The following is a 17,596-nucleotide window of genomic DNA, read 5'->3' as shown; positions in this document are numbered from 1 at the left end:
GGTACCGTGCACAGCTCAGAACAACTCGGTCGGGCGGTCTGTCGGTTAGGTTTTTTTTAGGTCCAACACACAACAACACATTGGCCATAATTTATTGCAGATGTTAGCATATACGCGATTTGTATCGGAGAGAGAGGCCTAAAAAAAGAATATTATGACCATAAAAAATGGCAAAGGGAAAGAAAAAGAAAGAAAGAAGAAGAAAAATGAACGAGACCGCGCCGCCTAAAGACAGACGGTTTTTACAACCCTATACTATATATAGAGAGGTACCACCATTGGCATGTACATGTGTAACGTTGGTTTTTATTTTTCATTAAAATATAAAGTCTCTCTCGGTCTGCGTTTTTTTTTATTTTTTTCAAAAACTCCGTCGCGGTGTTCTGCGAATCTTTAATGACCAATAAAACTATAGCTGTTATATGTGTGTGTACATACGGTGGGCAAAGCAAATGCCCCCCTCCCTTGCCCCCCCTCCAAAAAAAAAAGAACACCGATAACAATCATTATTATTCTTCAGACGTTTTGAAAATTACTTTTTTCTTTCCCGTAAACTCGTCTGAATTTTGATGGCCTCTCTCGTCGCTCACTATATTTAGGTACATAATAATATAAGTATACAAAAACATACGGTGGAAAACGAATATACGCTTTAATTACGAACATTACTATTCTGGAAGAAGTAAAAAAAAAAAAAATCTCCATAAACCGAGTTTCGTGTGTGTACACTTATATGGTATATAAGTTGCACGGGGGAGATTTGATTAATCGTTCCCACGACCGCCGCCGATGAGGAGAAGAACGGGATAATGATTGCCGAGGTGAGTCGACACATTCTTACAAAAATTTACAGGTGCCACGTCTTGTGTGTAAGTTGATGATGTGTGTGTGTATGTGAACGAGTTGGCGGGCGTCAGAAATAAATTACTAGAAAAAAAACACTACTAAAAAATTACTCGGCATAAAGAGTTGTTTTGATTTTTTTGAAAATATGTTATTCGTGCATCGTGTAACCGATATACAAGTTCCTACTGTAGTGTAATTTTTGGCGAAATTCCACACGTTGTACAGCCGAATGATCGCAGGGACGCGGTTGCTAATTATAATTATTGGAGTACTCGTTTTCTATCAAAAACCAATCAATATAACAACGTTTTTTACCGAGCTAGAACGAGTTTTGCGGCGGCCCAGACTGCCGCGGATAATTGAAACCACGGTTGGATATTATGTTTTATATACTATATATATATATATATATATCAGGATTTATGCACATACATCTCCTCGTGTACACGTTTAGTTCGGGGGCAATTTAAGTATACATACATGCTTATGCTTAATATACTTAACGACTCAACCTGGGCGGATTCCATTTTTTTTAGCGGCTAGACGTTTGTGGGAAAACCCACGTTGAAAGGTTGGCGATAATAACAGTTTGGCTTACCGGTGGAAAAGTTGACCATTGGCACGTTGTTGGTGATAGCGTCGGCCACGTCCGTGTTGAGCCCGTAGATCTCCAACAGCTCCCTGACGGTGTTCTGGGCGTACTCTTTGAGCTCGGACTCTTCGTGCGGTTGCGGGTGGCCGGCGGTGGCCAATGAGAAACGCCGCTTGTCCGGCAACGAGGCCATCAGAACCGGCGGCTGCGGCTGCGGCGGCGTGGACACGGCGCACGTGAGATCCATCGGCGCGGAACCGTCGTCGACGCGCGGCCGCTTGGCAAGAGTGGACCCGGCGCACGCGCTCAAGTCGAGCACCGCGGCGGACGCGGTCACGTTGCCGCCACCCGTCACGGCCGTGCCGGGCCGGCGGCCGTTATCCTCTTGGCCGGCGTCCTCTTGCGTGTAGCTGATGTTGCGCGGCTGGAAGTTTTTCCGCTTGTTCCGGGTGCTGTTGTTGTTGTTATTGTTGTTGTTGTTGTTGATGCTATTGTTGTTGTTGTGGTGGTGGTGGTGCATGGCGGCCGACACGACGCTGTCGCTGTTGGCCCGGGCCAGGCACACCGGCTGGTCCTTGACGCGGTGCTCGTCCGGGTCCGAGTCCGTGTCCTCGGCCGCCGACGAGTACACCGAGTCCGGCGGCGTCTGCACCTTGCCCGCGCCGTGTCGGGCTGCCGCCGGTGCGGCCAACAATCCCGTATCAGCCATTGTCACCATTCAACCTGCAGACAAAAGTAAACATACCGTTAAGACAAGTAATTTTAACGTTAACTTAAGTGTTAATATTGTTATCATTTAAACGACCTTAAGGCGGCAATTGTCGCTCGAGCCGAATAGTTATTAGCTGGTTAACCTATTTTTCTCATAATATTTACAAATCTAGTCATAATTGTGCAAATGTTTTTTTCTATCTTTTATAAAACAGCGCATTGGGTCATTTAAACCCGAGGGAAAATAGTTAAATTTGTTCTCGACGGTTATGATAAAACAAAATCCTATCCTATCCTATTTTATCCTGTCCCCGTTTATGCCCGGGGGACCGTCTCTAATTCACCTTGGCTAAACGCACGCGCGTAGATTTACCGCCGTGTAGACCGTTTCGGTCCAACGCACAACGTGTAATGATAATAATAAATAATATATATTATATTATAAAGCGAGCCATCGCGGTGGATAATTCGTCGGAGACGAAGGAGGCGACTGTATTATAAAAAAAGGTGGCTCGTTGTATATAAACAGGGAGACAATGCCCGTCAAAAAACTATATCAAGCGTTATACTGGTGCCCGGCGCCTTATAATATCATAACCCGACCGCGCACCACCGTGCTTAGTACATTATAGACGTTATTATAATATATAGTAATAGCTGCAGTAATAGTAGTAGTAGTAGTAGTAATAAATATTATATAGACAATCCGGTGTTTTTTATTTTATAATATATTAAATACACCTAGAGCAACGTCGCTTCCGGGCATCGGTTCCCGCGTATCCTTTTCACCGACAACACACAATTTATATACATATTGCATATATATATATATATGCATACATAAGCGTTGTCACCGTGACCAGACGTCGTCGGCGGCACATACATAAAAGTAATGTGGACCGTCGCCCAAGTATATGGTCGTGGGAGACATGTATTTTCGCTAATGTTGTGGCTTGTTTGCAAAAAAATAAGAAGCTATATATTGGCCCTCTTAGCCCCGGGGTACGGTGTAATGACCTTTTGTGATTATAACTTATTGGTTATCGGGTTACAATTCGATTTTTGAAAGTTGAAAGACCGGATAATGAAAATAACTGATCATTGCAATTATTTACAATACATACATATGAAGGTACACGGGTGTGTGCACTGGGAGTTGCTCAGAGAGAGCGATTGGGAGTGAAAAAATATATAAAAAAACAGGATAATAATTAATTTTGAGATGGAAAAAACAACACTTGCTATACACACACACTGGAATGAGAATATTAAACTGACTTTGCCAAATAAGACGACTGTGTGTAAAACAGGACTTGATACGCAACAACGGTGGTTTTTTGAGCTACTGCAAGTATATAATATAGTATATATTTTGGTGGTAATTAATATTCTCGGATCGTTTGGCGAATAACGGAAGATTTCTACAAGGAAAAAAACATCAACAACGATGACAATCTGATTTCTAAAGCGCGCGGCCTTAGGTAAACCGACAATTTTTTTGCGGTCTAGACGGTAGCACGGGTGAAAGCTATAATAATAATTATAAACATTTATATTTATTATAGATTTACTTAGATTTCATACACTCTACATCAGCAGAGTCACGGGCAAACGTGTCATACTACCCTTGTCCAGTGCGAAAATATAATAATTATATACAAGATTATGCGCCAAAGCAATCCGCCCATGTGCGGTTAACAATATCATTGTTGGCCGGGTCAGGTGCGCACGAGCTATTTAAAAACGGCATCCCCCAAGTATAGAAAAAAATATTGGAAAAAATATATATTATGCGTGTGCCCCTTTTAGATCAACCAACCGTGTCCGGTCGTACAATAGTGTAACAATAATATCATTCTGGGTCGATTGCCCCTCATAATTTGTAAAACGGAATTGATATATCTGGCGAATGGGGGGAGGGGGGTAATTTTGGCGATCAATAAAAAAAATGTATGCAAATAAAAAAAAAGGTTTGTTCGCTGTAGTACCTCAGCCGGTATTAATTTTACACAATATTATTATTATGTATATTGTACACAACATAGAGTGTAATGTGTAAACTACATACACACACACACGGTTCCGGCCAATAAATTGTTTTATGTTTTAATGAAAAAAAAAAATATATATATATAGTCCGTTGGCGACGACGACGGCGGTGGTCGAACAACACACACATGAATTTAGTAATAATTCGGTTTTGTACGTTTAAATTATTCGAAAAAACAATAGGAGTTGAGTTTCAGGCAGGTAACCTTTTTGCACTCGAATAATAAAACCGAGTAGCCGGAAACAACAAAAAAAAAAAATTACAAGGAAAAATATAACACAAAAAAAAAAAACGCTGACACCTGGCCGCTGCTGCCATAGCTATTGATATATATATGTATTGCATTATATATAATATATATATATATATATATATTGACCAAACGAGCAATAGGTACTTAACAGGAGTGGATATTTCCAAAGCATGTTGTACTACACTGTATACGTTAAATTGAATAATATTTCAGAATTAAAAAACAAAAATACATATACATACATGTACTAATAATATTAATATACCTAACCGGCGAAATCCGAAACGACACCTGATAATATTATACAGCCATCATAATATTTCAAAATCGTAAAACAATTTTTTAAAGAACACCCGACTAGTTTTTTAGCTGACAGGGACAATAAAATGTGTATACAGATAAACGCTGCACGACCGAGTGGGACGAGATATAAGCCCTTAATAATGATAACATGATGATCTACATCACTGCGGTTAGGAGGCAAGTACAAGTGCAGTTAATTCTAGGTTTTTTTTACAGTGCACCACCGCTGCGGTTGGAGCACAGTGTATACAGCGTGGGCGATTGATCTATATGGGATACAGTGTGTGTATTTACATAAAAAAAAGTGCGCTCTCCGGGACGTAAGTACGCGAATACATCTTATATATTATAGTAATAATATAACTTATAAGACGGTATTGATTAATAATTTATCGGAGACGTTAACGACGGTACACGAAGTGAACGTGGCGGCGCGTCGACGTGTAATAATAATAATAAAAAAAAAAAAAAACCAAGAAATGAGTATAATATAATGAGAGCGACGACGACGACGTCGCCGTGTACTGTGTTGTATAGTTTCAATGAACGTCGTCGCCTTATAATATTGTATAAAAAAAATAATATTACCTATATGTACCTATATATTATTATTATTATTATTATTATTGTATATAAGATAGGCGCCAGCGAACCAAACGCGGTCAATTGGTTACGATTGGTTACGGTTACCACACACACACACGGTATACACAATCTTCCGGTTGACGCCGCCGCTTGCTTGCTTCTACATATAATAATAAATAATAATAAAAATATATATATATTATCGTCGTGTGTCTTTTGTATAATATTATTATTTTCGATTTCAGTTGTCCGATTTTTATTATTATTATTTCTTTTTTGAACGTGTCCAACGGTCGCATAACAATTCATTTTAAGTCTTCCACGTGGGCGAAAAACTTATATCCCACCCCCCGACCACTGTAAGTTTATACGGTTTTTTTAAAATTAATTATTGTCGCCTACGTTAAACGCCACAAGACAAAATCATTACTAAGAAATCACACTGGCAAGCTCTTGACAAAGTTAAAAAGACTTGGGCAAAACACACACACTACACAATTGAACGGTAAATTGCCTTTGAGGTATAGTATTGACCACTAAGACTGCTGCTGCTGCCATAGAACAGAACAAATATAATAAATCTTTGTTTTTGGTCAAAAAAACCCGAAAAATAATTAAGATTCCCCCGGCAAGAGAAGTTTAAGAACAAATACTGGCGAAGGAACTCTGTTGTTGTGTCTGCCGGCTATCTCATATACGAAATGATAAATGACCCGAAAAAAAAAACTAACCAGCCAGCCAGTCAGTCCGTCTTAGTAGTAGTAATAATAATAATATCGTCTACTACGGTATTATATACACCAAGCCGATGTTTGTGTTATTATATGTATATATGATTTTTTTTTTTTGTATTTTTACCCGAGTTTATACGCATCGTATATACCTTTTCTCTCCTTCTTAATTGTCTCGGTTTTTTTTTCTTTTTAATTAAAATATGATTAACGAGGCAATAAGAGACCTCAGCTGTGGACGACGATGCACGTCCCGGGCGCAACACTACAACACATATTAACCGTACCGCGGATATTATATTATATATTATAGACCGATGGATAAAAATAAAAATAATAATTATTAAACGGATTGTAATTTACCTCGCCAAGGACCGCCGCATTCATTAGCGGCCTCACAAGATACATTTTTTTAGCGCAATAATAATTATTGTTATTTTTATATACAATTATTTTGATCTGGTAAAAAATAATATGTGACTCACGTGTATGCTCGAAAAATGACACCGGGGGCCCGTATGGACTATTTTTCATTAAAAATAATGACTCATATCGAATATTATAGTATTTATACGCACACGACGATCGTTCCCTCCTTTCTGTTTTATAGAGTAGGGAAGAATTAAAAAAAAAATTCAACTCCTATTCATATGCAAACACACACACACACACAGAAATGAGTACCCCCCTTAGTAACGAGTTCTCAAAGAGTATTAAAAAAAAAAAAAAAATACCCCTTTCTATATTTTATTATATTGCTATTGTGTTTGTTTGTCGGTAACCCTTACGTACTATCGTTTTTTATTTTTATTTTTTTCCCGATAAATGTATGTATGTACACACACACACACACACAGTTCCCATCGCGTTCGTTATTAATATTTGCATAAGTCGACCGGCGGCCACCGCCATTTTGAAATCACTAACCCGTTTTAAGTTTCCTTTTGTTTAATAATACCCACGTCGAATTTTCCCCGGACATAATTTTTTTTTTTCATATTATTATTGATCACCACCACCATACACACATGTTAGTCACTGCAACGGTCAGCTTCCAATGTGCGCAAATCCTTTCTCGTGTCGTCCGGGCCACGTTTGTCTAGAGAAGGCACCCCATTTATTCTAATATATGTATACTGTAATGACCCGTTGCCAGTACACGATGGGAAAACCTACACGTTTTTGTCGGTTTAGTGTGTGTATTATTATTACCGATTGATCAGGTTTTTTGGCAGGGCTGCCGCAGGCGGTTAAGAGAAGCTCTGGGTTTTAGCCGAATTCCAACGATTTTAGAGTAAAATATAAAACCAGTTATGAAAGTATAACGTGCGATAATAATAATATATATATATATACAGAGATACTATTAGTATTATAATGACAGTGATTCAGTTGCGTCAACGGAAACGGCCCAACCGGGTGTCTTAAATAAAAGATTCACGACCATTTCATAATAATAATAAGATCATTATATTGTACATATAATAATATGATAAGACTTAAATCTTTGTAATGAATTTGTTTCGCGGGATCCGTTTTGTGTGTGTGTGTTTAACTATCAAAAGTGAAAGGAAGTAACACGTTTGTTATGGTAATAAGATTTATATTTTAATAATATAACCGACGACGATGTTGTTCGTTCGGTGAATATGTAAATGCACGATTCCTTTGTCGGGTTTTTACAATATTTTCGTGTAATCTGTCATAACGAATGCGGCGCAGCGTCCGACCCTGTTTTTGTGAAAAAAAAAACCTCCCAAAAGAAAATAAAAGCTTATAATGTATATATTATATTATTATCGTGGCATCTTTTGAGAACTCACGGAAACCCGCCGAGCATTGACGGGTGCACGTTTTTTTTACTGGACCGCACAAGCAAAATAATAGTATCATCTTCGAAGGAGAATCGCGATTACGACACGTGGTGTACCGGCCCCGTTTTTTAATCACTCTTACAAGAAAATCAAAATCAAAGAAAATCCCGGTGGGGAGAATAGATTATCACTGACTTGTGTACTCTAGTATAAACGTGATGAGACGCTGATTGATCGGACCGGTGTGTGTGTGTACACCTTAAGTAGTATATTTTAATGATAATATAACATAAAAAACGATTGGCGAATAAAGACGGTACACATATATATAAATATATATATATATTTTGAAATCAACCCAATTCCCCGAGGGAGTCGACGAGCGGCTAAGGTTAAAAATTGAAAAAAGGCGTGTAATGTGATAATAAAAAATAATTGCCCGACGAAACGCACAAAATATACAACGTGCAATATAATTTCTATTACCATGTTAAAGTATATATTATGTGTTTTTATTTTTGGCAAAAAAAATATTGTGTTTACCTCCTCGTCATAGCCGGCGGCCAAGTTATGTTGTATACAGGGTGGTCCATAAGACACGGTGATTTTACCGGAAAATAATTACAATTTGCTAACGTCAATCTGATCACCCTGTACATTATATGTATTTTGTCCACGCCGTCATAGAGGTTTATCGACACACGGTTTTTGTTGATGGCCGGCCAAATTCGATGGCCACAACAACAGCTTATAGAGCTGTGTTAATATTCCTTTGGCGTACCAAAAATATCATTCGAACACGCGCCCTTTCACTCCAGTGTACATATAGATATTACAATATAGTAAATGATCTTACTACACTGGACAAGCCTCCGGTTTACAAATTATAGCTGTTATAATCGTTATTAGAAACACAATATGATATTAATACGTTAGTTTGACGTCCAGATGGCTTATTGGCCACATGCGGTTAACGACCGTGGCGCCTGTGCGTCTACCGGTATACCGGCCGGGTAGATAACACGCGACAGATAAGCGACACTTAAGATGATGCTGTCGGGGTGTCGCGCATTGTTATTATTATCATCATCATTATCATATTATTATACTCGGGCCGTCGCGTGCCGATGGGGCAGCGGAGGACGTGGGACTGCCCCCGGTAGGTGTACCTGTGTTGTAGGGAGAACCGGTTGACGCCGCGGTTCATTCACGGTCCGTGCACGTGGTGTCGACCGCATCCGACAACAAACGACAAGGCGGTAGCCACAAGGCGGTCCTAGTAAGATTTCAACGAATATTGACAGTTTACCAAAAAAAAAAAAACCCCATACATAGCTGACTTTTGTACAAAAAACGTTTGCCAATTAATATTGCCTACCTATCCTGTCGGCCGGATATTAAATTATGGGAAAACCATCAATATTAAAATCTGAGGTCGACGTCAATCAGCCGACAAAAATAACAACCGTAGCTATATATGCACATAGGTACGTCTTAATCTTAAATATTATATATCTCTAGTACCTGTAGTATATAGTAAACACGTTTGTCGAATTAGGGCCACCGAGTGGGAAATACGAAAAGCGTTTTGTATATCCTTGAGAATGACGACTATGTGTCTTAGAAAAGAATTATTAAAAAAATCAAATCACAATAATATATTATTCCAACGTGGCATATAGGTGAATATTACAAAAACAGCCGTCGCCGCAGCGTTAACCTTTTTGGGATCATTATTATATGAAGGGGAAAATAATAATAATAATAATAATAATAGTATATATCCATTAACACGTTTTACAGGCGCGGTCGCTGTTTTCTTATACATATATATGTACACCTAAGACGAAACGATCAGTATTCCTGGCGTTTTTACAATAGACTTGAGATAATAATCACATCACACACAAAACCGTACAATCTTTTTGTTCTGTTCCATGCGACGGCGGCGACGTCGATCAAGTGGTTCTCAGCTGGAAACAATATTAATTATACGTTAATTGCTCTTTTTGTGAACCGCGGCCGACTATACGACACAAAAGGTGAAAATCATGGCGTTTGAAATTTGTATAACACTACAAAAAAAAAAAAAAATCCGAATAAAAACGTTAGAACAAAAAGGAAGGAAAAAAACAGATATCTCTTCGGCGGTTTTTTCTACATCTTCGGGTGTATCATGAACGTTTTTGCGGTCAGACCGGCAACCAGATCACCGAGCACACTATATGTAGGTATGTATAATATACTCTACATAAAGTACGACCGACTGACTGATGAGTGGTTTGCACGGCCGGGAAACCGCAACGTTTGCATAGCACAACAACGGCGACGGTGGGTATAGGTAGGTATAAAGGATATCACGATTATTGTAAAAGTTAAAAAAAATAGGTAATAATAATAAAAAAAAAATCGCCAACGTGTAATTTCGGAGCCCCCGGGCGCGCTTTATATCTCATAAAACGGATGAAAATCTAGAATAGCATATTATGTATGTAAGGTTTATCGCAAAAACTGGTCTAGTTCGAGAGCTGGGCCGGAGGAGGAGGTGTATCCTCGTACATATATGTAAGTATATTATAATAACACAACGCGCCATTACAGGTATGGCGCGCTTTTTTTTAAATAATAATATCTGCCTTAGATGCGAAATCGAAACAAACGGGTTTTCTAATTTAAAATAAAAAAATGCAATAAAATAAAAAAAAATATGTAATTTAAATGTGGGTCAGTTTTTTTTAGAACCGCCACGTTTTTGGCGATAAAAAATTGAGTTTTTTTTAAATATTTACACAAATACTCGGTACAAAATGTCGTAAAAAAGTCTCAGACTTTACGGACGGCGTGTAATGTATTCGTCTGATGTCGAGTAACGAGAATGAGAGAGGGAGAGAGAGAGAAGAAGAAATGTTGCAGTCTTTGTTGTTTTTTTTTTGTGTGTTTAAACTGCTTTTAAGTATTGATCCGAAAAAGTTTTTTCCTCGGAATACACTTTTTTCTTATTATTATTATTTTTTTTTTTTTATGATTTTTATGACCGTGCTTCGACCTCATACCAACAGCGAGCCGGCGACAGGGATTCGCGGAATTAGTATTTTCCCCGCGATACCCTTAAGTACACGTTTTATAATATATATATATATATATATACATATATTATAACGAAATACAGGTTTTTTTAAAAAATATTTTAGCAATAATTGCCCCCCCCCCTTCCGTGTCTCAAAAAAGTACAATGATTTTTTGCATAAAAACAACGTTTTTTACTATAATAAATGTGCAAGAAAAATAGGAAGGAAATGGTTGTACATGCAATCATAATATATTATTATACATATCCTACACGTTGGTGTATTATAAACAGTTTTTAAAGCGCATTAATTCGTATATTATATTGTATAAAATAATACTCATGTGTGTGTGTGTGTATCACTTATGCTAATCCCAACTGCTCCCATTTCAAGAGTGTATATGTAATATGGATAGCCGGTACCTGTACCTATATAAATACCAATGTATAACACGGGTGCTTGCAATTCCTGCGATCGTGTACCGGTTTTTGCAGCGCTCGCCGCCACACTATCTGCACATAACCGGGCATTATATTATTATATTATAAATGCATTTAATATGTATTAAACCCGAGTGCACTTGAAGTGTGTTCTACAACCGACCGCGAGAGAGTTCAACCGCGGACAATGTTATTATTACAATCGCCACCGCCGCTCGCCGCTTTCATCCGCTGCGCTGTTCGGCCCTCAAAGTTCATACCTACATGCAAACTGTCGCCACGGTTTATCATTGTTTCAAATAGACAATACAAAAAACGTACCTAACAAGGTACCTACACACGATTCGGTCGCCCAAGACAAATATATAATATAATATAATAACACATTGACAGTGTTTACAAGCACACAATATTATGTCCCAGAACTGCAGTGTATCGCCCGTGTTAACAAAATGATTTTTAAGTAAAAAGAAATAAGCAAACCCATTGTTAGACGCGTTCACGGACATAACGTGCGTATTCTACATGGCGATTAAAAATGTTACTAATATTTCCTAGTTTCAGTTAATATTTAGAAGCACATAGAAAATCCAAAACACTGCGGCCCGCAAAAACCTCATCTCAGTGTCGCTTAACTCGGTGTGTGTGTGTGTAAATAAAAAAAGATTCATTATAATGTGTATGATCACACGTCAAGCGTATGTGAGTGTGTGTGTTATGTATATTATATACAAGTTAAGATACTCAGTAGAACAGAGAATACCCATTGTAAAGAGCGTACAGCGGAACGTCGGGAGGCGGAGAGGGTTAAGAGGAGCCATATGGTCCGTAGTCGTTTGTGTAATAATAACACAGTCGGCAGAAATCTCTGGCGTGCGCTAGTATATAATAAAATATAAGGGGATAAAAGGAAAAAAATATTAATTAAAAAAACAAAAAATGATAATAATAATTCCCCCATACCCCGAAAACGTGTAAGTGAGTGAGACGTAGTAAAAATAATATTATAAACACACACAAGAAGATATTTTTTTAACCAAAAGAAAAGGTTTATATGGTTTCCATACATAATGTTATTATACAGTAGTGTAAATTATGTCTTTGTTTGTTGTCGGCCGTTTTTTCGATATAAACAGTGCAATTTTTTTTAATATCATATCAATATATATATATTTTTTTTTTACTTTGGCTAACATGTTTTGTACATTATTATCGTTGCGTGCCTTTGGACAGTGTAGAAGATGTGAGCTGAGATTAAACGTTGATCGTCTCGTCCCAGGTTGTCTCGCTAAATAAACACACAATAAGTAATCATAATATTTGTATATCTTAGCGTTTTAACTGCTGATGGATTTTTTATTACAAAAAGTCGACGTCGCCTGTTGTACGCGGGCACTCCCATGGGCACACACTGGGAACAAGTGGGTCAACTGGATTCCGCCAAGTATATACTATTTGTTCCAGACCCAAGTTGGGTGCGATCTAGGGATATTTAATTTCCGCATATTTATAGATATTTGGATCCTAGGGGAAGGCCAGGGTGATCGAAATTCCGTCAACCGACGCGACAAGGAAGAATTCAGAAATGCAAAAAAAATGAATAATAAACTAAAAAAATTAAATAAAAATTCGAGACAACGGGTAATTATTAAAAATTCCATTGTTGACGAAAATTTTATTTTTTGCGCCATTAAAATGCGGCTACAATAAAAAATAAACAACAACACAATTGTTTTATTATATAGAAAAAACAAGTGTAGGAAAATTTAAGAGATTTCGCACATCGTTCATGACAAAAATGTAGGATTTTTTTACACAAAAAAAAAATTCTTTACAATATACTTTCCATGTGTGCGTTATAAAATATTACATTTATTTATAAAATAATCTACGTTGGCTTGTTTAACGGTGGGCGAGGTGGAGGGGGTATGGTTTTTAGCGAGAGAAGCCAATCTCGTAAATAGATATTTTCTTTTTAAACAACCAGAGTGACCCGGAACGACGGCATTAAATGAGTTATTTAAATTAAAATCCATTTGAATTGATTTTATTGATTTCATGGAATATCTGGTAGAAACAGATAATAAAACCAAATGGGGAAAACGATTCTTGGTAGTAAAAATAAAATAAATACACCAACACTTACATAAATTCCCCATCGCGTTATGAATATTATAGTTTATAATTATACGTTCTTATATTATATTAGGTATTATTATTACTGGCTACTGCTATTACAAGTTTATAGGGCAATTAATATTTGGTGACAAAAACACAAACTATTTGAATAAAAAAAAAAAAAAGATAACTCTTGTTTTTCTTTAATATTATATTTCGTGTAATTTGTATAATTGACCGCAAAAACAATAATACATGTTATCAACAGAACGGATTGCAGTGGTCGGAGAAAAAAACGCAATTATTACCATAAAAATCAAAAAATCATAATATTAAAAGAAAAACATGATAATATTATTTATTATTAAATATTGTCTGTGTTTACAAGGCAACGTGTGTGTTGTTTATTTCTATTAAAACGTTATTGGAGAAAAAAAACCTTGAATAAAAATATAATCTTAATAAGATGTTTTTTAGAATATACACACACGACGGTGGCGGCACATAGAAAAACAAACAGTAGCCCGATAAGTGAGAGAGAGAGGACTCTACCCGCACCTATATCCGGTGTACCCTTAAACGTGTAAAAATATAAGTAAACACTGTAAAAAAAAGTTTAGGTGTCTTTACCGCATCTTCCGGGTATGTATACTTAGAAGACTAAGACGCCGCGCCGCCCACACATCTCGTAAGATGATGTTGTATATATTTTTCTTTGTTAAAACACATTACTGCTAATCGGTTGGAGACCACTTTTGTACGATAAACCGTTGAAAAGCATGCCAAAGTCAAGAATGATTGTGATAATGTATTATTTTTTTTTATTGGCCCGGTCTCGTGTGACGGCTATCCCAAACGAGAGTATAAAAATTTGTCATTTTTTAATAACAGCCTCGGACGTGTCTCGTTCAACGAAAACTCATATTTTATTATATGTTATTATAACTTGTTAGCGAAATTTGAGTGATACACGAATATACACGTTTTGTACTTGTAATTTTTTTGATAGTTTTGCAACAACCGCCGCACAGGTAAAATAGCGCCGGCGCGGAATAGCTTATTTATTTATTATTATTAGCCTAAATTATCTTGTTTATACTTGGCCGGTCGTCGGTGCCCGGTTTCCTGTGTACAGGTGCAAAAACGCTATACTTGTTTCCGGAAAGAAAAAAAACAAATTGAAATTCTACGCAAAAAAAACTGCGGCCGTAAGCACCGCGCCGGCCGTTGCAAAATCAAATTGCAAAAAAAAAATTCGAAAAAATTCGACAATAATAAGAGAACAATAAAAAAAAAACACGTTTCCTTTTAGCCCGCATGTCGTGTTCCGTGTTCTATTTCCTCTATGTGTGTATCGGTTAAGTATAAAATATAATTAACCGGCATGGAGACAGAAAAAAAAAAAGGTTGTGCAATATCAGTAATTGATAAAAAATATTTAAAAAAAACCTATTGGACGTTTGTCGAGCCTTCCCCTCCAAAGAAGTGATAAAATAATTGAATAATGTCTGATTAATGTTGAATTTATTTGCCACCGACAATTTGACAAACTGGACAATCTCGTAGAAACGACATTGGTCAAATAAAAATACTATAATTATTGTATATAATATTTTTAATTAGAATTGAAAACAATTTTATAAAGGTTTTCAACAGGATTTTGATATAATACAGAGATAGGATATAAATACCTAGTATTGTAACGATTTTCATGTATTTTCACTATAACCATATACCAGCACTACGAATTCATGTAATGTGTATAATAATATGTATTTGTGTTAAAAATATTGGAAAATAAGTATAAGTATGCAACCGTTTACAATCGTTTTTTTTTTGGTTTATCATAAACTGTACTTAAGTCCATTACCTTTTTTGCCCTGAACGTTGTAGACCGGCGCTGCTCTGCTTATACGGTTAGCAAAGGCTAATAGTAATAATACATATATTATATTGGTGGCAACGCGGTGGCGGCGACGGACCGACAAAATAGAGATGCGATAGATGAAAAACAAAATATGGAATTAAAATATTATTGTAACGATAAAACCGCGGAGAGGGGGTGGGGCGTGAAATATAATTATTATAAAAAAAACACACTAGTGTACATAATAATGTATAATTAATAATAAGCGCGATGATAACAAGAGCCGTTTTACTCGACTACGTGGAAAATGTGTCCTATGCAGTTGGGCAAAAAAATTCAAGAAAGAAACGGATGACGCCAACGAGAAGGAAGGAATATGGGCAACAAATTAGATGAGAAAAAAAATAAATGTACGCACACATATTGTACATGTAAAATAAAAATTATTAAGTTAGATAACGAGGTGTGATAATTGGTTTAGGTCAACTAGTCTGTAAGAGTGATGATTTTTTTTATTCTCCTTCTTTTCTTATTTAGCAGGCTTACGTGAATTTATCGTTTGTAATTTTTTTTTTATTGTTCAATAATAATTCTTGTAGATGAGCTACTACTTCACGACCGCCGAGGCGAGATAAGCGCGAATTTCGCGAAAATAAACCAATTTTTTTGTTAACCAAACATAATGAGATTATAATAATTTGTAGTCGGTCTACTCTCTAGCATTAATGTGCTATTTTAATAAAACAGATTAATTATAACCCACAGTGCTCTATTGGAGCGTATGCAAGGATTGAAAAAAAAACAACATGAAATTTACTGAAACGGAAAGAAAATATGTTTAATGTAAAACGAATTTATTGCAATTTTTATTTTCCACAATAAATAAAAATTCTTGTTTCTATAAAATTATACAAAATAATACTTTTATCGCCGAGACATTTTTTTTAAAGTGAACAATTATATCGGTCGGTTTCTTTTAAAATATCTTGTTATACGCCCATGCTGATTAATTGTAATCAAATATTACAAGTAGGCGTTTGCAAAAAAAAAAAAAAAAATGATTTAAAACGTTGAATACATTAATTTTACCGTTTTACCCTATTTTTTAATTTTATTGTCGTGACGCAGACGTTGAGAATTTTTACACGTCAAGAAAATTATTGCATTTTATTTTGTAACTCTACAGTTTAAATTGCAAGTGTCTGCTACAGCGCCCCTACAGCCTTATCGAGGGGGGTTCGAAAATATAAGCTCATAGTTCTGGTAGGTACTCACAATAGCAACTTGTGGTGTGCGATACACTGCAGTTGCACATGCACGCGATGCACTGGATACTGGTGCGACGATGTCCACGGCTGCTGCAGTTGCACAAACAACGAACGACGAACGTAATATTTATATTTAACGAATGATAAACGATCAACAACAAATCGAACAACGCACGAAAAAAAAAATTGCCCGTCGAAAATGTCAAAAACAGGTGTGGAAAAAATCGGTCAACCGCGTGTATAGCAAGTACAGGTAGGTACACACGAATCCTCGTATGCGACACACGTCGGACGGCCGGTAAAAAAAAAAAAATTAGGCTAAAAAATAGCACGACAAATCACATAATAATATTGAGTATTAAAATTTATGGTTTTTATTTGAGCAAAAAATTAATTATCACAAAAAAAAAAAAACCGAATAAGGTCCAAGATCGTCGGACCACACGCACTCGTACACACACACAGACACGCACCGCTGTTGTTTTTTTTTTTTTATCCGCACTTGATGTGAGTGTGTGTGTGATGTGAATAAAAAAATTATGCGCGATATTTGTAACAATTTTTTTTTTCTTTTCGAATATGCGACTGCGACGGCGGCGACGGCGACGAGTAATCACGCGGTTCGCGTGTGCGTTTGTGTCGGGTGGCGGTGCCGGTGCGGTGGCCAGGTGACACTGAAATGTAAAATTCGAAAAGCAGGAAACCCTTGGTATCCCCACCGAGGCGGCCGCGGCGACGGCACCCGAACGGCCGACCCGAACCGCCCGGCCCGCCCGAGCCGGACCGCCGTCTGGGCGCGGCTCGCGTGCGCGGGCAGGGGAACGGATTTTCGAGTCCAATGGCCACACGTCGCGGCGTTTCCCTCCAAAAAAAAAAAAAAAACAAACCACCGAAAAATCACACCTTTTTTTTCCACCGGATTCCGCTTATTAACGTTTTCCTCACCCCCC

General features: G+C 37.1%; 1 protein-coding gene across 3 annotated transcripts in view; it reads right to left on the bottom strand.

Annotated features, from left to right (window-relative positions):
• LOC126847383 (zinc finger protein castor homolog 1-like) overlaps window positions 1-17,309 on the bottom strand; it is a 51,481-nt gene extending 34,172 nt beyond the window's left edge. For all 3 annotated transcript variants that reach the window (XM_050587558.1, XM_050587556.1, XM_050587557.1), the window contains exons 1-2: window positions 16,654-17,309; window positions 1,445-2,161 (exon numbers count right to left, since the gene is read on the bottom strand). In XM_050587558.1, coding sequence (XP_050443515.1) covers window positions 1,445-2,156 — 712 coding nt within the window. In that variant the 5' untranslated portion in view covers window positions 2,157-2,161; window positions 16,654-17,309. The remainder of the gene's footprint in view (window positions 1-1,444; window positions 2,162-16,653) is intronic.
• Window positions 17,310-17,596: the final 287 nt, after the last annotated feature.

Source organism: Adelges cooleyi, unplaced genomic scaffold (assembly GCF_023614345.1).
Source record: "Adelges cooleyi isolate 19-005CV unplaced genomic scaffold, UGA_ACOO_1.1 ACOO_flye_CR_arks_rails_tigmint_CR_PRNA_108, whole genome shotgun sequence".
NCBI classification, from domain to species: domain Eukaryota; kingdom Metazoa; phylum Arthropoda; class Insecta; order Hemiptera; family Adelgidae; genus Adelges; species Adelges cooleyi.
Note: the sequence above shows the minus strand (reverse complement) of the source record. Positions and strands in the feature narration are given on the sequence as shown.